The 24,829-nt window shown below is 38.8% G+C and overlaps 1 protein-coding gene across 3 annotated transcripts; it reads right to left on the reverse strand.

Moving 5' to 3' along the window:
* Positions 1 to 3,062: 3,062 nt before the first annotated feature.
* On the reverse strand, positions 3,063 to 7,118 carry LOC148025649 (cytochrome P450 716B2-like). 3 transcript variants are annotated; one of them, XM_087692862.1, is made up of 3 exons: positions 5,805 to 7,118; positions 3,679 to 3,863; positions 3,063 to 3,502 (listed from the first exon to the last, which is right to left on the reverse strand). In XM_087692862.1, the coding sequence occupies exons 1-3, from the start codon at positions 6,847 to 6,849 to the stop codon at positions 3,188 to 3,190; spliced, it is 1,545 nt and encodes a 514-aa protein (XP_087548988.1). In that variant the 5' UTR covers positions 6,850 to 7,118; the 3' UTR covers positions 3,063 to 3,187. The 3 variants fall into 3 exon arrangements, with proteins under 3 accessions (XP_087548988.1, XP_087548987.1, XP_087548989.1); XM_087692861.1 differs by having other exon boundaries at positions 3,067 to 3,502; positions 3,676 to 3,863; positions 5,805 to 7,116; XM_087692863.1 differs by lacking the exon at positions 3,679 to 3,863 and having other exon boundaries at positions 3,360 to 3,502.
* Positions 7,119 to 24,829: the final 17,711 nt, after the last annotated feature.

Genomic DNA, 24,829 nt, shown 5'->3' on the forward strand with positions numbered 1-24,829 from the left:
AAACATTGCTATATATATAAGAAAGCAAGTACATGCATTCCAACATGTAAGAAGCCTTATAATACACAAGTGCACATATCTACATAAATACATATACATAAGAGGCCATAGACCAAAGTATAGTCACATACATACATAAAAAATAATGGTCCTCTCTTTTCACCTCTCAATTTGTTGAAGGAAAGCATACACTCACCCTTTTCCCTCACAATCATCTCGTTACCATGTGAAGTTTGGTAGGAAACTCAAACCTCTCACTATCGCCCATTGCATGGGCTCCTACATGACCCTTGAATGTTCTAGGAGAAAATTATGCTTATGCACTGAAGAACAACATGCTCAAGCATAGATGCTTCAAAGAGAAGATATAACTGAATCATGGCACGCATATCAAAGCACTCGATTCTTACATATATATAAACATAGATGAATTGGAAAGGTTGTGCCTACATTGTAATGAGTGCTTAATGCATTTATGCAAACATAGTTCCTTGATTAACTTTGGGTCCTCTACACTCTAGAACCTCACTTTTCATTGAAGGAAAATAACTCGACTCCAGCCCCTCTCTCACCAACACTCTTAACTATGAGGATATTAATCATCAAAATCCTAACTTAAGTTGAGCTAATTACTCGTAGCCTCACCTCCCTTAACACTAGTCTTGTAATTTTCCACGAAAGTGGTTGCAAGCCATTTAACAAGCTTAGGTCCTAGTTTACTATATTTGAAATAACACGTGCATATGATACCCAAATTGGATGGGAGCTTACTAATATTGTAAGATGGTATAATAAAAGGTTTTGAACAAGTTTCAAGTGAAATTTAATCATCTACAAAAATTGGATTTTCAAAAGTGCATGAAAATTTGTAAAAATAGCACATATAGCAATGCTATTTTGAACTCTTTAAAAAACTTTACATTTCTTATCTTATTGTTATTCTCTTAGTGGAAATGCATGCTATGTACTAAATTATTTTCATGGAAGTTTTGGCTTGGTTTTAAAATTTTTTGAGATTTTTTAAATTAGAAGCACTAGAAGTTTATTAAAAGGTTGCGGTATAAAAGTCCCAATATAGTGTTCTAAAACAATTTGCAATGTAGTGTTTGTGATTCTTGTCCCCTTTTATGTGCATAACTTAAAGCTCAAGAAAACATATATTCTCTACTTTTGCTTAGCTCTTTGCATGCAGCTCCTTCTATTCATGTATATACAACATTCAATCTCAACAAAGAGTTATATACATTAGGAAATATCAAAGTAAAACAGAGATCCAAACTCCTAGTATATCAAGAGATTGAGTTTTATTTCATTATTTAAAAAAATGTGTAAACAATAAGAACACACATGTAGAAGGTCCCAAAACCTAGATTCTTAATAGTGTTTGTTGAGGCTTGTTACATGTTTGTGATGCCTTGAGAATATGTAAATAATGTAAAATTGGAATATATTATGAGTTGGTTCTAGTGTGATCATGTGTTAGAAAATAGTGTATGATGAGTATCATTAGATTGAGAGTTTTATACAGGTATATTTACATCTTCATTCTTGAATTTGCTCTGACTCTGAATGTGTACTTATACAAATTTGCACTTGTGTTTCCTTGTTTCTATTTATGTGTACTTGTATGTGTGGAGAAGTTTTATCCTTGATAATGTATAAATGTATGTAAAAAGGAATATTGTCCACTAACAACGGTATCTAGCCCTTCTTCTTTTGTCTCCTTAATGTTGCATGAGCCTTATAGCCTAGACCAACACATCCACAATGTCAGTATTGATATTATCATCCTCATGATCGAGATGGTAGCCCACTCTCAAGATCAAGCAGCACTTGCATGGGTGAGATGGCAACCAAGATCCATATCCATGACAAAAAAAATTCAATAATAGCATATAGACTTTATTATAAGAGCCTTTATTATATATTTTTTGACATTAGCCTCTCGAGCTATTTCACATGCCATCATCAACTTGTAGATTATTTATCTACATGCATGGGGTCCTATTATCATGAGGATTCACACGAGATTGCTATGTAAGCATCACAATATACCTCGATTTATGATAGATATACTTAATCTCATATCGTCAATATTCCACAGATATTGTAAGTGAAGCTCAAGCATTTATGATATCTCATCAACCTTCATGACAATGCCCCTACTCTTCAACCCCAACGTCTCACACTCCATAATAATATTCACAACTCCAAGGAAAATGCATACTACTTAAAGAGCAAAACCCTAGATAACTATACGAAATAAGAAAAAATCATTGCAAGTACCATTCGATTTTTGTTTGCCTTAAAGACACAAAACCATTTCCATTATCCCACACCTTGGCTAAGTTCACGAGTTAGCTCCACATCCATAGTCCTAGTCAAGTCTTTTGGAAAGACCTTTACAATGATAGTCCTAAGTGCATGAGTCAATTCGACATCCATCGTTCTAGTCAAGAATTTTTGGAAAGCCCTTTATAACGGTAGTAGATGTGATGATGACATTATTCAATTGAAAGTTTGGGACATCTAGTTATTTCTTGGACAATGATAGTCCTGAGTGCATGAGTGAGTTCTACATCCATAATCCTAGTTAAGAATTTTGGAAAGCCCTTGATAATGGTATTGGATGTGATAATGACATTATTCAATTGAAAGTTTATGATATCTAGTTATTTCTTGGAAGGGATGGAGGTGCATTATAATCCAACTAATATGCCACATGAGCATACCAATAGACACATGTGAACTACAAAAGGGATTATCTAATTGATTACTACAAATAGTTTAGTATACAATAAGAAAATATGATATTATTATTTATAAAAGAAAGTGCACTATAAGGGGATTTCAAAATCCATTTGAACATGCATAATATAATATCATATTAGTGCAGTGAATACACCCATATCTCAAGCTTACTTCACAAAGATAGTCTCAAGCTTGGTTCACAAATCCAATTAGTCAAGTGAAACTTCTTTGTTACATTATAAAATGAGAAATCTTATAATATTACATGACAAATATAATATACCAAGCACTACCTATAAGGAAATGAATGGCCATATCCTTAAAGAAGAGCACATAAAAGGTAAGGAAAGAGCTTGTCCTTGATTAAAAAGTAAGGTATTGCATTAATCTTATTGCATTCAACTTCAATATGTTAAGAATCCTTATAAATAAATTTTTATGGCATATTTTGAGGCAGATTTTGTTCCGCAAGTTTTATGGAGAATCCATTGATTGGGTAGGGACTTGTTGCATATGATATATCCTCAAAAGGATTGACAAATATCAATTTGAATTTTCTCACAAGATGGTGAAAAAATAAAAGCATCACCATCCGTGCAAAATCAATTCCAGCACATTTGTGTAAACCACCACCAAATGGGATGAAAGTGTATGGTTTGATGTTTGATCCATCAAAACGAGATGGTTGAAAGCTTGTAGGATTTGAGAAGTAACTCTCATCCATGTGGCACCGAGTGATACTAAGAAAAATCTGCAATTAAGCACATCCATGTAAGAAAAGAATCCAAGACTTGATGATGGTGGAATTTTCAAGCTATTTTTAAAACCTTGATGTTGTGATTTATGGTATTATGATAACTTTTCCAACAATAATAAATGAGTATCATTGTTTACTGAAGAATATAGTTGTGATAGAATGATTACCACCCAACCACATGGAATCTGAAATCCTTTGTATTCAAAGTCTTGAAGAGCAATATAAAAGACACCAAATGCTGGAGGGTGCAATCTCATAGTTTCTTGGATGGCATTCCAGGTATACCTCATCTTGTTCAGATCATTCCATGTCAATTGTTCACCATATCTTTTAGATTGTGATATTGCTAGTTGCTCTATTTGGAAGAATAAGAATTTATGTGTGAGTGAGTAACAAAAAACAATATGATATACACTCTCATTGCAAAAACATAGTTCTTCATGTGATGAATAAATCATCTCATAAACCAAAGCCAAAATATTAATGTACTCTATTATGTGGCTTGAAATATTGTTCTTGTAAACACCCATAATGTAGAAAAGTGGTCTTATTACATGCAATGGATTAATTTGCTACTCTCCTTTGTTGGTACACTACTAGAAGTATGCCAAAGGTAGGGTAATTCATACTAGAACGAGTATATTCTTACCCAAAAAAGTGGTTTTATACTAATAAAATAATGTTACTCATATTTGAAGAAACAATTAATGATAGAATGGTTAGAAAAGTGCATTAATCTCTTTTTCATAATCACACATTCAAATAGCAAAACGACATTTGAATTTTAATCATGCACAAAAATCATCAAACCATCAAAATTTCTACGTGTTTTTAATAGCAACACAAGTTTGACAACTCTTTGGGGGCAAACACAAGTTTGTAATAGCAACACAAAATTTCTACGTCTTTTTAATAGCAACACAAGTTTGACAACTCTTTGGGGGCAACACTTAAAGCTGGTCAAGCATAGAAAAAATGTTTATGGCCACTTAGATGACTAAAACTCTATAGTAATGGTAAGTAGCATAAATGAGGTATCCTATATCCCTTTCATGAAGGATCTGAGAAGTACTTTAGGGTATTCATTCATTCAAAAAATATTCATGTGATGTGCATTCAAGCATATGTAACCAAAATGCTTATATACCTTTTTTTGTTGGGGGGAATTTCATTGCTTTTATTAGTGGATGTATTTATACGTATAGTTTGATATCTTTTGAGTTCATTAGCCACAAAAGAATGCTTATGGATGCACCCTTACCCATGGCTCATGCATGCTTAGATACGTACAACATATGCACATTATAATTGGCCGTGCTAAGAGATAGGATGATCTTTGATCTTGATGTAGTAATTTGTGATAGTTTAAGGCAACATGGCTAATAATAGGAAAATCAAAGTCAAGGAGAATGGGGGATCTAAAAATATTCTTACACCCAATTAAGGATGAGTTGAAGATCGAAGCTGAATACTAAAGTATTATGCTATTGTGTGGGCTTGGACAAAACACTTTTCATTTTTCAATATCTATGTAGGCTTGAAAGAGAGTCATGTTATTTGTGGAAATGTTATCTCGGCTTCTCATCCTTGGTTACTATAAATGGCTTATTATCATAAGCTTCTGTTAGAAGGCATATTCGAAAATTGAGTAGCTTTTTTCCCAAAAGTCCAAAAATTCCCACAAATTCCAAATTAGAGTTCCAAATTTTAGTAAGCTCGATAAAAACTTTCAAGCTACACGAAAGCTGCTGTACTTTCTAGAAGTCACTCCACATCTATGACCATATCTAAGGATAACTTTTGAGCTATGACCTTCCACATCTTTTGTCTAGAGTTGGTTAGAATTTTCCCAAATATTAATGAACAACCTAACAATCCCACACTTTTGGTTGAGGTAGTTCACAACTTGGACTCTAATACATGTGAGATATGAACACCTCTCCTCTTGAGGAGGTCACTTATCTCCCCCTTTTTTTACCACTACTACGAGTTGAAACGGAAGGTTTCCACAGCGTTCAAACACCACAAGCCGAAGGTGATGGAGAAGAACCTTTGGCCCAACAACCCTCTTGGGAAAAACTTCGTCGGAGAGTTTGTATTCAGAGATGGTGAGCTGAACGTGAGTCGGATCGGATGGGTTATCTCTCTTATATGTAGAAATATAGATTTTTGATTTCTTTTCCCCACAAGTTTCGATTGCATTTTGCGCACGTCTATGTTCTTTCCGGGCATATGAAGGATTACCATTTGCATGCATCAATTTATCGAACAGTATATACATCACAAATTTTGGTACCTTTTAGAACCTCTCGGAGGTACTCGGGATGCTGCCATAAGTATTTGCAAGTGAAGACGATGGGCGAGTTGATGGTGTCTTGGCTTGCGAACAGGAGGGACAGCAGAATGTCGACGATTTCCTTGGTCGTGAAGGCTCTTCCGTTCTCGTCCTTAAAGGCGAGGAGAGAGGAGACAAAGTCAGGGCGCAAACGGGCGTCATCATCAGCACTCTGGCCGGCTTGTCGCTGGTGCACCATCTGGCCGAGGAGCTGGTGAAGGCGGGTGCGTGCGACATGAGCTCGGTAGTAGGCAGTGAAGGGGAGGTAGAGAGGGAGGCTGATGAGGCCGGCGCTGAGGGTGTGGAAGAGGCGGGCGACGGCGGTACTGGAGTGTGTATTACGGATGCGGTCAAGGCCAGCCAGGAGGGTCCCGCCGACATCAAGGGTCAGCGAGCGCACCATAGTGTAGAGAACCCCAGCCGGCCGGCCCGCCCAGTGGAGTGCCAGGTGTCGCTCCATGAGGGCGTCCGCACGGGCGACGGCACCCGTCCTGGAGAGGGCGTCGCTGCCGATGCCGGCCATGAAAAGGCGGCGGAGACGGCGGTGGTGGGCCGGATCGCCGGTGGCCACGAAGGAGCTGTCGCCCAGCAGCTTCACCAGTGTGGGCGGCCAGTAGGGCCCGACCAGCCGACCGTCGTTGCCGAAGAGGAAGCGGTTTGCCTCCTGCCCGTGCATCACCACCGTCGACCTCCCGAACAGCGACGTCCGGAAGACCGTCGATCCATGCCGCCGCACGCGCTCGTTGATGAACTCGTTCAGCTTGTTGCGCCTCATGCAGCGCAGGAACTGCAGCGTCTCGCCGAGCACGGGCAGTCCGGAGCTACCAGGAGGAGGCCGTGGGGGTGCATTGGCCTCATTAGAGCGCCAAGCCTGACGTGGATGCAGCTTAATGCGACGACCAAATAGCATAAGGATACGATAAACAAGCGGCAACAGAAGCACTGCCGTGATCAGCATCGTGCTGCTAACGTCGACGCCGAAAATCGCCGACTTGCTCACATCCATATTCGTTGGGTATGCCAGAAACCGATCAACGGGAGACGCACCTTTCTTCTTTCCTAGTCGGGGCTACCTAGAGCTTACAATCACCATAGCGCCCTGCCCTCCTTTAAATAGCACAAAACAAAGCTCAGTAGATCCAATTACATCAAAGACACGAAAATAGCAAATAGGAAGGACCTTGGAGTACACGAATGATCTTGTAAAAAAGTTTTTCTTCACGTAATAGTACACGTAGCAAGGTTGAGAGCAATTGTTTGTCGTGAAAGCTTGCATAAAACTTGGCATATTAACATTAGAGAGACATTTCACAAACCTACAAGTTGCTTAGAGCAAAGATTAAGTTCACACAAATTCAAATACCTCACTACCTTGCAAATGGGCATCAACTTCTTGGCCCACATGCATAATTACACAATTGTGCCTTTGTGCAACAATAATACAGCCTTTGTTCTGCACGATCATAATTTTCGATTTGCTATGCTTGATGGTATAGTCCATAATTTTCTCATAATTATCATTATAGATCCCTCTTAACATACACAAGCCACCTTTTACATGGCTTCAACACCACATGAAAGTCTGTTGGATACTATCAATCACACTTGGAGAGATGAAGTAGCTCAAAATACATACCTCCACATCAAAACATTCTATCTTGCACACATCACTTGCTTGCACACTTACATAGTATTATAATAATTCCAACTTGTTCAATGCCTTGGAAAGAGCCCTTCTTCTCCTTTACAATGCCCTCATTGACCTTGATTCTATAATGATGCCTTGATTGAGTCTTAGATAATAACATATCTTCTATACATATTACTTAAAGGTTTTGATGGGGTGCCCTGTGTCACCTGTAACGGCACCCCATCAAGTTTTGCAAGGGTGCTCTAGGGGTGACACGTGGTACCCTGCCGCTTCTCTTTCTCAAATGTAATGAAACTCTGTCATATTAGAAAAAAAAATTGCTTTTCTTTCTTTATCTCACTCAACCTATGTGACATGTTCTACTCCTCCTTTGTCACACTATGAAGTAGGCTAACTCTTTCTTCTTCTTCTCCTTTTTTCTCTAAGAGATCCCTCCCCCCAATCTCCCCTCTCTCTCTCCCCACCATAGGCTGTGTAGGACATCCCAGCTCTCTCTCTCCACAAGTGCACTACGAATCCAAATACACACACATGCTTCTCTCTCTCTCTCTCTCTCTCTCATCTAGTGTGGAAGAGAGAGAGAGAGAGAGAGAGAGAGAGAGAGCCACCTATTATCACTATTAGTGCGTCCCCCTCCAAAAGCCAACCATGGGACCTTGTGTGAGTGTTTTTAACAAAAGAACTTACCTTCATGAAAGTACAATTCCAAACTCCCTTCAATATACTATCATTGAAGTCATCATGCTCAAGTTCTTAATTTGGACAATATGTACATTCATGCTACATTGAAATTTTCATGATACAATGTTGGACTTCTTGTGATTCTCTTGAGTCTTGCGAAAGAACCCATTTAGGTTCAGTTAAAGAAATCAATAAAACCTTCCTACTCAAAACTTATAATATAAGGGTACATGCTCTTGACAAGAGATGTCACTGATGTCATGGAGTATGCCTCATAACAAAATTTGATCTACATGGGTTATGCCAAAAATTTATTGTACAAAATTGATGCCACTCACAAAAAGCCTATAGCTTCTACCAGTTAATTAAAAGTGATCAATTATAATAGTTTATTATAAGTATAATAAATTAATTAATGATTGTAATTATAATTATAATATCTTATTCAATTATAGCCCATTATAATTATAATATTTGATTAACTTCTTTTAATTTAATTAGTCACCTAGTTGGTTGCCAACGATGATAGGTGTTAGCAGTATTAATGGAACAACAATTCAAGGGTTGGAAGATGTGTAGGTAGGTACATGGTGTCGAAAAAGACTAATGCGCATAGTAGTTTGTGAACTGCTATACATTGTCATGATCTTTTGCCCACCTAGCGCTTTGTTATGCTAACCCCTTCATGGCCTCCTAGGTCCTCAAACCTATTTTTTAAGCTAAGGACCCCTTCATGTTTCATTCCATGGGCCTCACCCTCACTCCTTCCACCTTCACCAACCTCTTCTAAATTATGAGCCTTGCCACACGCACCAATAAGTCCTTAATGGGTGAATGAGGAGGACATCACAACCATCTTATAAGAGGGCACGATAGTGACTCATTTTGTTATACCTATAACCTATAAAGGAGTGAGGCTTAATATGTGATGGATATTGTTTCAAAAGGTGTAAACACATAGCAAAACTAAGCAACTTTTGAACACATGAAATCTTTGGTGGCTATATGTAAAAAGATTTCATGCTAATGTTAGGTCTTTTAGAAACATACATATGTTGATTGACAAATATGGCATGCATTCAATTCAACATAGAGTAATGTTCATGAAATGGCTCACACGTACATAGAAGTATCCTTATAATACCAAATCCCTTTTCAACTCCACTTCAATAGGCACATATTGGAATATGGACCCTCAAATGCATATGGGAGGCATTAATCCACTTTGCATTATTGCCAACTCCTCAATGTGAATGGCCTCATAGAGTCACACACTCCAACCAATAGTAGCTCATTGAAAATGTTGTGGGATAGCAACCTTCAATTCTTAACATTGAGCAAGATCTTAGTTGGCAGACATGGCCAAACATTCTATTAAAGATGTTACAATGATTGGAGGTTTTCACAAGATGAAATATTAAATATTTTTTTGAACATCTCTCTCTCTCTCTCTCTCTCTCTCTCAAAACATTTACTCAGTTAGTTTTTTATGTAGTTGATAATAAGTTAGTTAATCTTGAACCTAGTTGCTCAATTATAATATATTAACTAGTTAATTAATGTAGCTATTAATAAGTATGTATTTTCTAACTTTATATATTTTTAATCTCTTAAAATATATACACTTTTTAATAATATTTTTATGTGTTCTCTGTACTCTTGTACACTCCCTAAAATTTCAAGAAGTTTTTAATTTAATCTAGGTTATTTTTAATGGTGTGTTGACTTATTTATTTTCTTTTTAAAAGTTCGTTGGCTATCATTTATACATATATATACTCCTTTTAATTTTAAGAATGTATGTAAATATATAAATTTTTTAATGTATCTTGAAACATATAAAATTTTGATGTTGAAAAGGATTTGTTTTCTCTCTTCCTCTCTCTTTCTCTCAATTTTTAAGTAGCTATTGATTAGTTCATTTATGTATTTATATGTTCCTTTTTTATGGTCTCTCTACAAAAATCTAGTATTTTTGGATAATCCATGCAACTCACACTAGTACTAATGGCTCAGATCACATTGACTCTCTAGATCAATAAAGAAGTCAGATGATGATGCATTCCATACTTTTTCACACTGTGTCCTCATAACATCATGATATCCACCCCCTCTGAACTTGCACATCCTCCGGTATGTGCCAAAATCCTAGTTGTCACTAGATTTTGAGTCCTCATCATTTGCAACCTTATCCTTTGCTTCTTCATCTTCCATATCTTCCTAGCTAGCCCCTGTATCATGGCCACTATTTTCTTCCAATTCTGGCAACTCATAGGCAGTAGATTCCTGCCTTTTGAATAATTTGATTCTTTTCCCTGCTACCAGAAGTTTTATGGCTATCCCATCCAGCTTATTTAATGCATAAGTAGCATTATCAAACACCTATCTTACTACATAGGGTCCAAACCATCTTTTGGAAACTTTACGCATGGCACTATGCTGGTTATCTAAACTGCTATCATAAACCAATACCCAATCCCCATCTTGTATGGTTCTTGGTCTCAGTCTATGTCTTTTGTCAAACCGTTTCTCGTTCTGTATCCTTGCTACCCTTAACTTTGCAATTGCTGCCTCTATGTCTTCTGACTTTCTTTCCAATTGTCTAATGCGTAAGGCCAACAACTCCTCTCGATTCAACTCCTCCTCCCAAGGTAACACACTCCATGTGATTGTCATCTCTTCTATCAGCATGATAGCTTTTTGACCATACATCAACTCTACAAGCATATATCCTGTAAAAGCACTATGAGTTGTTCTGTTGGCCCACAAAGCATAAGGGAGCAATCATGGCCACTCTTTTACCTTCTCTCCATATGCTTTTGCCAATGCCTTCACAATAGGTGGATGACCTCTTTCACTTTTTCCATTTCCTTTAGGGTTATAAGCTGAAGTTAAAGCAAGCTTTATCCCTAACCGTGCAAAGAAATCATGAGCTTCATCTGCATCCAGCTCACCCCTATCTACTGTAATTTTTCCCACACAGCCATGTCGACAAAAGATCTCTTCTAAGAGAAAAGTACATACGACATTTGTCGTCTTAGTACATAGAGCTCTCCCTTCCACTTGATTACTCAAGTCTTCACGAGCAAGCACAAGGTACCTCATTTGCCAAAGACCTATAAGCATTGTAACCAAATCCACCACCCACTTAAAATGAAGAGGCAATGGATATGTGGGTTGCAATCCATCCCGATGTCTCACAACTGAATACATTTGACATGTCGTACATGTTTCCACAAAGTGAGCAACATCCTTATACATACCCTGCCACCAATATATTTCTTTGATCTTTGTAAAAGTACCCCAAACACCTCTATGACTAGCCCACAAGCTTTCATGAAATTCTTGCATTACTTTTCCTTATGAAGCTCAGTCACCCAAAACTCGCAATGGCATGCCCTATTTCTTTTTAGCATGTTTTCATAAGTATCCATCTTTAAAAAAAAATCCATAGGCTTTCCTCTTGATATTCTTAAACTCCTCATCTAACCATTCATCTCTCTTTGTTAATGTACTGAGATATTGACCAATTCTCAGCCACTCTTCTGCATTTTTGTCTTCCAAAAACACTTCTACACAAGATACAAAACATCTAAAGTGTCTTCTCTTTGTTGTCCAAGCTTCTATTAATGCTGTAGCAACACCTTGCATTGCTAAATTCACTCTCGCAACATCATTTTCAGCCATAAGAAAGTCATCTTCTTCCTCCTCATCCATCATCCCATCTTCATTCTCATAGTGTGCTCGAGATAACATATCTACCACTGGGTTATCTCTTCCTGCAATATGCTAAAATTCAAGGTTCAAAGATTTGATGTATGCAATCCACCGGAGCATAGCAATGCCTGGAGTAGCACAATTAGTAATCATACCCAATACCGGCAAACAATTGGTCTCAATGACTATATGAGCACCCATAAAATACTCCTTATCACATTTAAGGGCTGTCACAATTTCCCATAATTCTCTTTTAACCTATGGATATCTTCTCTGTTGTTCAATCAATACTTTAGCACAAAAGAAAATTGCATATCTTTGCCCTTCCTCATCATCTTGCCCAATTGCCCATCCAATCCCGATTGGGCTTGTATCAACAGTAGTAATGATAGGCTTTCCATGTGAATAGTCAGTCTTCCTCAATGTAGGAGCAGATTTTAAGAGTTGCTTCAATTTCTTCATTGCTTTCTGATGATTCCTTTCCCACTGAAATTTCTGACCTTTCCTTAGAAGCTGATAAAGAGCATCGGCTGCATGTGCAAAGTGAGGAATCCATATCAAATAGAACACACATGCACCCAAGAATCTACGCACCTCTGATACATTCATGCATACATCTTGCATTCTATCAATCCCATCTATTTTTTCTGGTGATGGCCTTTGCCCATAAGGCCCACACATATGCCCAACAATCAAAACCTCTTCAACTCCAAAGACAGACTTTTGTCCAGAAAGAGTTAAATGCACCTCTTCTAGACGTGTCAAATCCTCTTACAATCCACAATATGGTCTGCAAAAAACTGTCTACATCCATGAGCATCCATCTCTTCATTCTTTTCATTCACTGCACACCCTTTGATTGGAACACCATCCAAGAAGGGCATTGTCAATTGTGGTATAAAATCCCTGAGTACCTTATTCATAGCATTTGTCATGTCTGCCACTGAGTTTGTTGCACCCTGTGGGAGAGTACACATCCGTACTAACCCCAAAGGAGTCTTCATGGTTGTGATATTCCTGCTTTCAATTGCAAGCTGAAATTGATCATAACCCAAGTAAAGATCACCCAAAGAATAGATCGCTCTGCCTGCAAAAGCCTCTGCAAATTCATCAACCACAGGACCTGCACCCACATTTCTTATGGTCACTTTATTGACCGGTTGCATGTCTTGAATAAATCTCAAAGCCCCATTCTTTTTGGGCATAATAAACCAACGATTTGAGTAAGGGGCTGAAGAAGGCTCCAAGATCTTCATGCGAATCTTTTCATTTAGCAAATCCATCAGCTTTGGCAAGTAAGCTTTAGGCACTGGATTAGGCCTCAAGTTCCATGGTACATGTGGCACAATAAATATAACCATAGGAGAGACAACATTTGGATCCACACAACCTATTTCACTTGGCTGAAATGCAAATGCCTTCCCATGTCTAGCCAACATCCGCATAAAACAGTCTCTCTTAGCATGTAAAAGAAACCCTTCTGCACCAACTTTCAATTCCTGTAATGTTTCAGATGTAAACTGATGACCTATATTTTTAGGATCCCATAAGCTTGGCTGCCTTGACACTTTTTCATACATACCCTCACTCTGTGGTGGAAGTGGCAAAGCAATTGGTTTCACTTTTTTGTCAACTGTCTTGTACTTTGTCTCCACAAGTGCTTCATCCCATTGTAATCCTTCCTGCTGAGCAAACAATGCTATAACATCATACATATCCAAAGAACATACCGACAACACTCTGTTTTAGCCTCATTTTCTGCATGTATAGTTGCTGAAATTTCAGCCATAGTGTCAGTAATATTCAGCCCATAAAAGATGCCTGAGATGCCATCATTTTCAGCTAACATCCCCAATGCTCTCAGTCTCTTAATAGCCCATTTCATAGATATGGGTTCAGCCCTACATATAGCTTCCATAGGCTTAAACCAACATGAACTGTTTGCTGTAAACTGAGAATGACCACTAGTAAATACATGCTTCATTCCATCAAGAGGAGAGTACACCCTTTGAACAACACTACTGTAGCCCTGCATTACAGCAGTGCTTAATAAAAATCAAGGTCTTTGAATTCCCTTCCATTTGGAACCAAAGGAAACTCTCGAAGCATATCACAATTTCTAGGATGATTAACACAAACAGTAAGAAATTGGACTGCTTTCCTCCCATCTTTGCTTCTGACTCTTGCATAAGCAAAACCATCATCAAGCCCCTTTGTTTCCATACACACTCCTGTAATATAGGGCTGCCCCAAAATCACTGCATATGAGAAATTATCTTGCACAAAGAAGTGTTGCTCTTCATATACATTACCAATCGTCATGTTTACATTAGGACATGCAGCATAGAGCTCCCCTGAAGAATTATTTGCAGCCCTCATTCACCAACCATGATCAGTGTCTACAGGCCATGCACCATTTTCATACAATCCACGCTCGATGACATTTATCTCAGACCCATGGTCAAGTAAAGCAACACAAGGAGTTTCACGCTCCCCTATTTTCACTACCGTTTCAGTGGTAGCTCTAGCCCAATGATTTCTTGTGTAATGACTTCGAGGAATAAATCCTAGAGTCTCTTCTCCATATTTGTAATATATTATATATATATATATATATAAAATTTTACGCCTTCGTGGTGGTGCATTGGGCTGGATCTTCGAGGGGGGATAGAGGGGGCCAGCGAGCTCCTTGCTGGAGCTTGCTCAGGCCCCTCGCCATGCAAGCGGATAGGCAAGGCGGGGAGGATTCCCTCCCCTCCCCTATATAACGAGGGAGGGGCCGTAGGTACAGGGACACACGAGAGAGGAGGCGGGGAGATTAAGCCTCTTGCTGCTGCCGCCGACATCTACAGTGAGGAAGGACGGAAGGAGATACGCCGCCGCCCAGCTTCGTGTGCTGCCGCCTGATGCTGTCGCCATCACCGCCGCCTGCAGTCCATTTTCCCCCCAATTTGACGCCGCTACGATTCTTCCCTCCCCCCACGTGGCTCCTAAAACCCCCACAGAAGCTTCAAGAAGCTTCTAAGGGGTACCACCTCAAGCCCCCCTTCCTGTGCTTTCTCCCTTTCACCCCCCCCGGTTTTCTTAAAACCCATTCACCCCCTCATATCCCTTCCACTCCATAAATTCTTTCCCCCTCCCCCGGGTTTTTGAAACCCTCAAGTTCCCCTTTCTATACCCTTCCTTACCCTTTCATTCCCTCCTCATTTTAACCTTTAGAAACCCTTTGCCCCCCTAGCATCCCTTGAAAGCCACCTTAGCCCATTTCCCTTGACCTCAAAAACCCTTAATCCCCGTGCCTAAATCCATAAGTCCCATCTTGTGTTTGAAACCCCGTGTTTTACCCCTCATGTTTCTTTTTTTTAATACACCCCTAAGCCTTTCTAAACCCCGTGTTCCCTTTTACTTACACGCCTTTTTTCCCATACTATAAACCCTCGTGCTATCTTTCAAAATTTTCCCCTAGGTTTGAAAAACCCCTAAGTCCTTTCACTCCAGTGCCCAAAAGATGTCCCAAGGGCTTTCATAGATGTTGTGAAGCCACACTTACACATAACCTTTCACCATGAATTATATCCTATAAACCCTTTTTCTCTAAAGCTTTATAAAACCTTTCCCTCTACGAAGAAGCTAAGATTTCAGAGGTCTTATTATCCCTCATCGTGGTCAACCTTTTTAAACGACTCCTTGCCTCGAAAGAGAGACGGTGGAAATCCGAAAGAAAGATTAAAAGCTGCCTTCACATTCGAACTGTGATGCCGCCTAAGAAAGTCCAAGGAGTAGCTACGGGAGGGCCATCTCCCGGTATCCATGTGGATATCTCACCCCAAAACCAGGTTTTTCCTTCTTGGTTTTTAATTGATTTTAAGTCAATCATGCAAAGATGAATTGTTAGGGATAGGATATATTCTTCCGAGTTTATTTACGATGAAGGAGTTTAGTCTAATTGAACAAATGATAATTTATAGAACATAGTTTCCTTCGAATAGCATCATGCATTATAACAAATTACGAACAAGATTATCTACTTACTATAGTAGTATATTTCAGTTAAATCTTGAAGGTATAAAAATTGCATCTTGCACCATTAACCCTATTCTTTTTGCAACGAATCATCATGAAATTCATGAAAGGTTTTTTTACGTTGCTCGAATTACTAGGAAGTTATCATTGCTAATTGTATATCTTAGCAAGGAAAAGATTGTTATTTGGCATGAGTTTCGTTTGCAAGGAAAAAGGAAGATTAAATTGAAATTACCTACCTCAAAGCAATAAAGTTTAGGACTGAAAAATCAATCACAAGGATAACAAATCGTGTCGAGGTGATCTCAATATTACCTTCCAAAAGATAACCAAATCAATCTAAACTTAGAAATACCATGCTGCAAAATATGCCTTGGGAATGATTTAAAGACCAAAGAAACGTTTATACCTTAAGCACTTGATTGCCTTCCCTGATTGTAGGGTCAATTAATTCGTAAAGGTAAAAGAACTAGGGTTGTCCCTAAGGTTCTTAAAAAGAGACCCTAGGTCCGACATATGCCAGCTTAAAGAAACTAAAACGGATTATTTCATCGCAGGACTTGCGCAGCAAGTACGAAGTCAAATAGTCTTGTGATTGATTCACAAGAAGAAAGGGTAAATACCCTCAACAAGGAAAGCAGATCCTTACACAAGTTATCTTGCAAAAGGATGTATTTTTTTGATATCCTTCTAAATAAGGAAAGTAAAAAAAAACGGAATCTAAAGTATCCAATGAACTTTAGGGTTGACCAAGCTGGGTTAATAAGGTACGCCCTAACCCAGAATATAAGGGATCTTGCCAAGTTGCAAGACACCTTGGAACGAGTACTGATGCATTCGAAAGGAAAGAATCATTCCTTAGCAGTTTGCCAACAACAAGATCAGTTAATGAAAGTGTTCGTGCTTGCTAGAGAATTTAGAGCACTGTTTGATTTATGAGTTATAAATTAAATGAATATATACGCTTCAGGTTGAAGGCCTGAAGGGAGAGGCAGTTTCAATTACCCCCGACTGCCTGCCTGACCCTAACCAAGGGGGTTGTTGACCGCGCCGAGAACGTAGACCGAACCCATCACGAGAGGTCTCTCCATTGAGCTCTACTTGGAGCAGGAGGACGCTTGGGTGCTAGGGGGGTCTGGCCGTAAATCCATCGCCTTTTGGGTCCTGCATAAGAGGCTAACGTGACTCGAGATTGGATCTCGAGGCCCGCATACTAGTTTACGGGCGGAAGCTTGGAATAGTGATCCCTGTGGATTACTGGATAGCCTTCGGGCGGATTATGGACAAGCCTACGAGCGGAAACTCCTTGTATTCCAAAGATAAAAATGATGATATGTTAATAAAGAACTTGTTTGATATTGTTTTTCTATGTCACGTGATAAGATTACGTAAAGGAACCAGTGCTTAATACATTAATTAAAGAAGCTGATTGTTATATGTCAAATTAATGTGTTAGATAATTACATAACTAAAACAAACCAAGGAAAGTGCGGAGGATGGGGCATGGGTCCGTCCTACGGATGGGTGGTCCCGGTTAGCCAGAACTTTTCTCAAAATCGCGAAGAACAGCGAGATGATCGTCAAAGAAAATGAATAACGAAAGCAATGACCTAGAGTTATGTCTTAACCGATTTACGTTGTTTTAGGGGAACGGAATGGGACTATGCCTTATGGCAGAGAGGTTGAGCTTTGCATCCCTCTCGTTTCCCATTCTCCTTGAACCAAGTGCAGCGTGAATCCGCTTCGGACCTGGCGTTTTTGCGTAAAGAAGTTTGCTTGGGCCCGACGCTAGTTGCCGATAGATAATGGCCAATCAAGAAAACCCTAATCCTAAGTGGGAACGGCCAGAATAATTTCGCTATATGGCAGGCGCGGAAAGACCTAGATCGCAAATCCCGTAACATTCCATGGGAGTGCCGGGCAGAGCTTTCTAGACATTCTTTCCGATGGACTGCTAAGACGTGTCCTGGATGATACCTAGTGGACACGTTACAATATTGTTGCATTTGCCTTACTCCACCATGCATATTACTACAAGACAATGCATTTTCAACCACTTTCTTCTCTTTTCCACATGCTGTCCAGTGATGAGTAGCATCCTGCATAGGTAATCCAATACTTACTTCATGCTCATATTCAGCTTGAATACCCAACAAACCAGTTTCCTCTCCAAATTGCAGTAATGCACTAGTGGTATCACCAAGAAACTGATGCTTCCTTTTAATTATGTCAATGATCTCATCATGAAATTCTCGCTTGGCAATGCCAAGCACCTCTTCGAAGGTAAATTCCACTCGACTATTTAAGATCCATTCTTCAAGAACCTTCTTAAGATCTATGGGGCTGTCTCAATGTCAGATTGCAACTTATATCCTGGTTGCTTGCCCTTATTTTTTCCCTCTTGTTTGTTAGCCTGCTTTTGCTCCTGACTGACTTCTTCCATAGCATGCTCGGGAGGTAGCTGATTTGCAGCTTTAGGCTGATCCACACTTCTTCTTGTCATTCTTTTAGATATCCCTACAATATCTTCATCTCTTTTTCGTTTTTCTTGCACAAGTACATCCGTGTTTTGTACCTTTGCTAAATATGCATACACTGAATATGCATCTACTGGTGATTCCCAACCAGTTATGCCACGAATGTCTTGCCCTATATGAGACATTTCACTATCAGTGGCCTTTTTCTTTTCAGATGCATGTAAAGCATGTGTCCATATTTTAGCCTTTGGACCAACCATCACTTGGCCATGCATTCTATCCAATTGTAGACCAAAAGGAGAAGCATGTACCGTCGCATAAGCATTTCAGACAGCCAAGTCTTCCAACAACTTCTGCATACCTCCCTTTCCAAAATTCAAAGCAAGAGGCAATCCCATTTCTTGTACATGGATCTTGCCATCTTTCCAAAAGATAAGCTGTCATGCCAAGGCCTCCTGATAGGCAGTACAATCCTTTCTCTTGTGCTGCAAACTGTCACACCACATACATCTTTTTCCGGGCTTAGGGGCTACTGCCCGTCCCCTTTCCTCTTGCCCTTTTTTGTCCAATTTTGCAACCTTCAATTGAAGATCCCGCATCCCTTTGACCAATTCATCCAAGACATCTTCCCTAACAGAGGGAACAATAGCAGGTACAGCCATAGGGTTAGCCATAGAAGTGGGTGGCTTACTACATACTTCAACTGCTTTGCCTGTAACAATGGGAAAGCTAGAGACATGCAATCTTTCTCTTCTTCTATGCTTCTTCACAAGTGTAGTAATAGCTTCCTTGACATGTCTCCACTCTGTTTTCAAACCTGTCTCTGTAGTCTGATCCTCTCAAGCTTCTCTTGAAGCTCAGGATCAGTTGCCTGTAGAAACAATTCAATTTTCTGACTTGCAAGAGCTTGTTGTTCTGCGAGATCCAACTGCTCAAATCAACTTTCAAATTCTCTTAACAATTCCGTAGCCACAAGACCCTTATTGGGTTGTAAAGCCCACTCTTGAAAAGTCTTGCGCATAATCAAACTGGTGTCCTCAATGTAAAATTCTTCCCTGAGTGTCTTCTTGAAGGCTACCCAATCTGCATCCTACAAGTATAATTCAGTAATATGTGCTTTCAGTCTATGAATAGTAACATGCACAAAATACCGGCTCCATGCAGATGGAGCCACTCCAAAAAATTCCATCTTCTGAGCATAGGTATATACATATGCAGATAGATTCTTGCCATTGAATAACTTTACCTCACGCTCAATTGTTTGCAAAGCATTCATCATAATACTTTCTGTTTGAGCTGAAGCTTGCATCACCTGTTGTTGTTGTTGTACCTGCATAAGCATATTCATATTTTGCACCAACTGTTGCAAAACATCACTAGAGAATGTATTCGAAGATTCTTCCATCTTGTATTTTCTTCTTCTGACGACCTTTCACGTCGGGTTCACCAATATCGGAGGGGTTTTTGTCGAAAGGTGGAATCCACTGGGGATCAAAAGTAGAAGAAAGTAGAGATAGGAGATGGAAGAGAAGATAGAGAATACCCAAGTGGTAAACACGAAAAAAACAAATCACAATGAATTGAATCAATATCTATTGAAAGAACCTGGAATCTTCGCACTACTCAGAAGCAATCTCCAAGCATTTGTTCTCTTGGAGCTCCTTCGTAGACCAAAAACGTGGTTCAAAAAAATCAGCTCTTTCTCTATTGTCCAAAACCCAAATCTGATGGCTCCGTTGACTTCGAAAGGGGGATAAAACCATAGGACACCTGCTCACGGATCTCCCAAATCACTTCTTCTTCTTCTTTCAGTTCAATCTGCAGTTTTTAGCCTATTTACAGTGATCGCGACGCGTGCGATTTTGTTAATCTGTTTTTTTAATGAAAAATATCCTAATTGGCTGAAAAAGCCACTAGCTTTTTGCATGCCATCCTAATTTAGAAGCTTTTTCTAACTTTTTCGGATTTTTACAATATATAACTAAAATTATCCAAAAATCTAGTATTTTTGGATAATCCATGCAACTCACACTAGTACTAATGGCTCAGATCACAATGACTATCTAGATCAATAAAGAAGTCGGATGATGATGCATTCCATACTTTTTCACACTGTGTCCTCATAACATCACGACAACGCAGACATAGTCAACCTGTTGGCAACCCAATAGTATCCCCTTAGTATCTCTAGCTGTGAGAAGAAGAAGCTTGTATTGTAATCAACCCCCTACGCCCTATTAGGTGGTGCTCTATCCAAGAAAGGCAAAGACGAAGTATTCCGTAGATGTGTTGTAGGAGAAGAGATTGGAATACTGCTAAAATCATGCCATGATGAGCCCTGTGGCGGTCAGTTTATAGGAGAAGCGACAACCAGAAAGGCTTCACTTGTTGTAGGATATTAGTGGGGCGGACCCTCCGTAAGGATGCCTATGACTACACAAATGTTGTGATGCTTGCCAAAACAGATGGGAAAGCCTACCAAACCTAGCACCATGCCACTACAACCCATTATTCTCTTAAAGCCATTCGAGAAGCATGGAATTGACTTTGTGGGCCCTATTGATCTACCAATTAGAAAGAAACAAAACAAATACATCTTGGTCTATTTAGACTACGTGACAAAGTGGTGTGAAGCCAAAGCTCTCAAGCGGGATGATGGCAAAATCGTGGCTCTGTTCCTGTATGAGAATATCATCACCCATTTTGGTAGTCCCCTAGAGCTCATAAGTGATAGAGGTACTCACTTCCTTAACAGGATTATGGAATAATTGCGAGAGTTGTACAAGATATGCCATTTTAAGTTCACACCATATTACCCAAGAGCCAACAACCAAGTCGAAGTTACCAATCGCATCCTCTGCAACGATCTTGAAAAGGACGATTGTCGCACATCCTCGTGATTGGGATGATTGACTTACAGAGCCCCTCTGAGTGTACAAAATCTCCCATAAGACTGGTATAAGACAAACCCCTTTCCATTTTAAGAATGTATGTACATATATAATTTTTTTAATGTATGTTGAAACATATAAAATTTTGATGTTTAAAAGGAATCGTTTTCTCTCTTCCTCTCTCTTTCTCTTAAATTTTAAGTAGCTATTGATTAGTTCATTTATGTATTTACATGATCCTTTTTTATGGTCTCTCTCTACATACATACATACATACATACATACATACATACATACATACATATTTATTAATTTATAATTATTAATATTTTATATATGAATATACTTAAAGTATAATATTAACATGCATTTTAATTATTTAATAACTTGCACTTGGCCCTTATGAGAGTAACAGAGAGAGATCAATATCCCTATACATAGCTCCTTTATGTACACATACATACACATATATACATTTAAAGAATTATTAGTTAAAAACTCATACAAGAATATATATATATACCTTAGGTTTAACATAATATATACATTAATATACATGTGAGTGATAAAAAATTATGAATTATATTGTAAGTATGTAAAAATGATGTATAATAATAATAATAATACATAATTCATTAGCATAATAATTATAATATAATATACAATTACATTCTATACTTGTGTGTATATGTGTGTGTTAATATACATATATATGCCAATATAATTACATTAATATACCTTAATAATGTGTATGCATACCTTAATATATGATATTTTATATATTACTTACAATTATGACATGCATATATCATATATATAATTATGTATATAGTAAGTATATTAATATTAATAACATACATAACTGGCTAATGCTATCGAAGCATTTGTGGTTAAAAGTCTACCGTGAGGGTAAGAGACAAGAGGGTGAAGGGAGATTCAAGGAGTGGAGTAGATTGAAGAGAAGGGGTTGAAAGAAAGAGAAGATATGAAATAATACTCACATAAAGAAATAGAAGACGTAGAATAATACTCATAGAATTGAAGCCTGCTGTCAGTTTATTTCTCCATTATGAGGAGACAAATCTCTTGTACACAAAATAATACCTTCATCTATGTTGCTCAAATTGCCAATTTGATGCCTCCATTGGCTCCAAAAGGAAGGTAAAATACCAGCATACCTGGTCAAAATTTTGCCAGATCACTCCTTCTTCATCTCCCACTTCGGAGTGTTGTTCACTGCTTGAAAACAGCGATTGCGATGCACACGATTTTTTCCATCTCTCTTTTTACATAAAATCCTCACATATGGCTAAAATCTACATGCTTTCTTTTGCATGTCATGCTAATCTAGAAGTTGTCTACAGTTTTTGGATTTTTACAAGAGATAATATCTAAAATATCATAAATTGGCTACACTTGTCCAAAAAAACTAATATGTTTGAACCATGGACACTAACACTAATGTCTAAAATGGCATTGGCTCTCTACATCAATAAGAAAGATGCACTTTAGAGTTTTTCACATGGTGTGTGCATAGTGGGACGACATCCACCCCCTCCTAACCTGCACATCCTCTAGCATGTGCCAAAGTCTTATGGATCTGCAGTGTTAGAAGAAGTATCCTTTGCCATGTCAATGTCTTCATCTTCTACCTCTTCTTCTTCCATATTCTCATGTTCATGCTGAGTATCTGGCTCCTTCAACTCATATGCTGAAGACTCCCTATGTTTAAAGAGTTTGATATGTTTTCCAGCCACTGGAATCCTTAGAGTTGTCCCATCCATCTCATTTAATGCATAGGTAGCATTGTCAAAAACAAACCTTACCACATATGGACCAAACCACCACTTTGTTATCTTCCAACTTGCACTATGCTGATTTTCTAAGCTACTGCCATAAATTAGCATCCACTCTCCTTCTTGTATAGCTCGTGGTTGAAGTCTATGTCGCTTGTCAAACCTCTTCTTGTTCTTGATCCTTGCAGTCTTTAGCTTTTTCATGGCTGTCTCAATGTCTTCATGCCTTCTTTCTAACTTTCTAATGCGTAGGACCAACAACTTTTCTCTATTGAAACCCTCTTCCCATGGTAGAACACTCCAAGTAGCAATAGTCTCCTCAATACACATGAGATTGGTTGTTGTTCATACATTAATTCAGCAGGCATATACCCTGTAACTGCTCTATGAGTGGTCCTATTAGCCAACAAAGCAAAGGGTAACATTCTTGGCCGTTCTTTCATCCTGCTCTTGCATGACTTTGCTAATGCCTTAGTGATAGGCTGATGACCTCTTTCACTTTTTCCATTTGCTTCAGGATTGTAGGATGAAGTTAAATCCAGCTTGATACCCAATCATGAAAAGAAGTCACGACTCTCATCCACATCCAATTCTCCTCTATCAGCAACCACTTTACCAACACAACCATACCCGCAAAAGACTTCTTCCAATAAGAACCTGCAAACTGCTTGAGTAGTCTTTGTACTAAGAGCTCGACCTTCCACTTGATTTGTCAAGTCTTCTCTTGCAAGCACAAGATATCTCATATTCCATAAACCTGTAGGCATGGTAACCAAAACAACTACCCATTTTTAATGCATAGACAATGGATAGGTCGGTTGCAACCCATCTCTATACTTTACCATGGAATACATCTAACAGACATTGCATGATTCCACATAATGTTCCACATCTTTATACATGTTTTGCCACCAATACTTCTCTTTGGTCTTGGCAAATGTGCCCCAAACTCCTCTATGTCTAGCCCATAAGCTTTCATGAAACTCTTGCATCACCTGTTGTTGAGAAGCCCTATCTCCCAAAACACGTATTGGAGCTCCTCTCTTTTTCTTTGCATGCTTCCATAAACATCCATCTTTTAAGAAAAACCCATAATCTTTTCTTTTAATCCTTTCGAATTCAGCTTCAAACCATTCAGCCTTCTTTGTCATGAGGCTAATATATTGACCTATTTTCAGTCAATCATCCTAATACAACTCTTCCAAAAATAATGTTCTCACTGAAGCATAACACTGATGATGCTTTCTCTCTACTGCCCATTTCTTGTCCATGGCTGTAAGCTCTTTTCTTAATGCTGAAATCCCTGTTACAATAGTTGTATACTTGCAGTAACAACATCTGCATACTCATTCCCTATTGTCTTAAAGTCATTTTCAACACCTATCACATCATCCTCTTCATCTTCCATCAACTCCTCTTCATCTTCAAACCTCGCTCGTGAAAGCATGTCAACCACGAGGTTTTCTTTACCTGCAATATGCTGAAAATCAGGGTTAAGTGACTTTATATATGCAATCCATCGTAACATGGCAATATCAAGAGTAGAGCAATTTGCTATCATGCCCAATAGAGGTAGAGAATCAATCTCTACCACTACATGAGCTCCCATAAAATACCCCCTATCACACTTAAGGACTGTCACTACACCCCAAAGCTCTCTTTTGACTTGAGAATACCGTCATTGGCATTCATTGAGGACCTTTGCTTCAAACCGAATGGCATATCTATTCCCATCAGCATCATCCTGACC

The sequence above is a fragment of the Lygodium microphyllum genome, chromosome 14 (assembly GCF_053477565.2).
Source record: "Lygodium microphyllum isolate KBCC chromosome 14, Lygodium_microphyllum_v1.1.10, whole genome shotgun sequence".
NCBI lineage: Eukaryota > Viridiplantae > Streptophyta > Polypodiopsida > Schizaeales > Lygodiaceae > Lygodium > Lygodium microphyllum.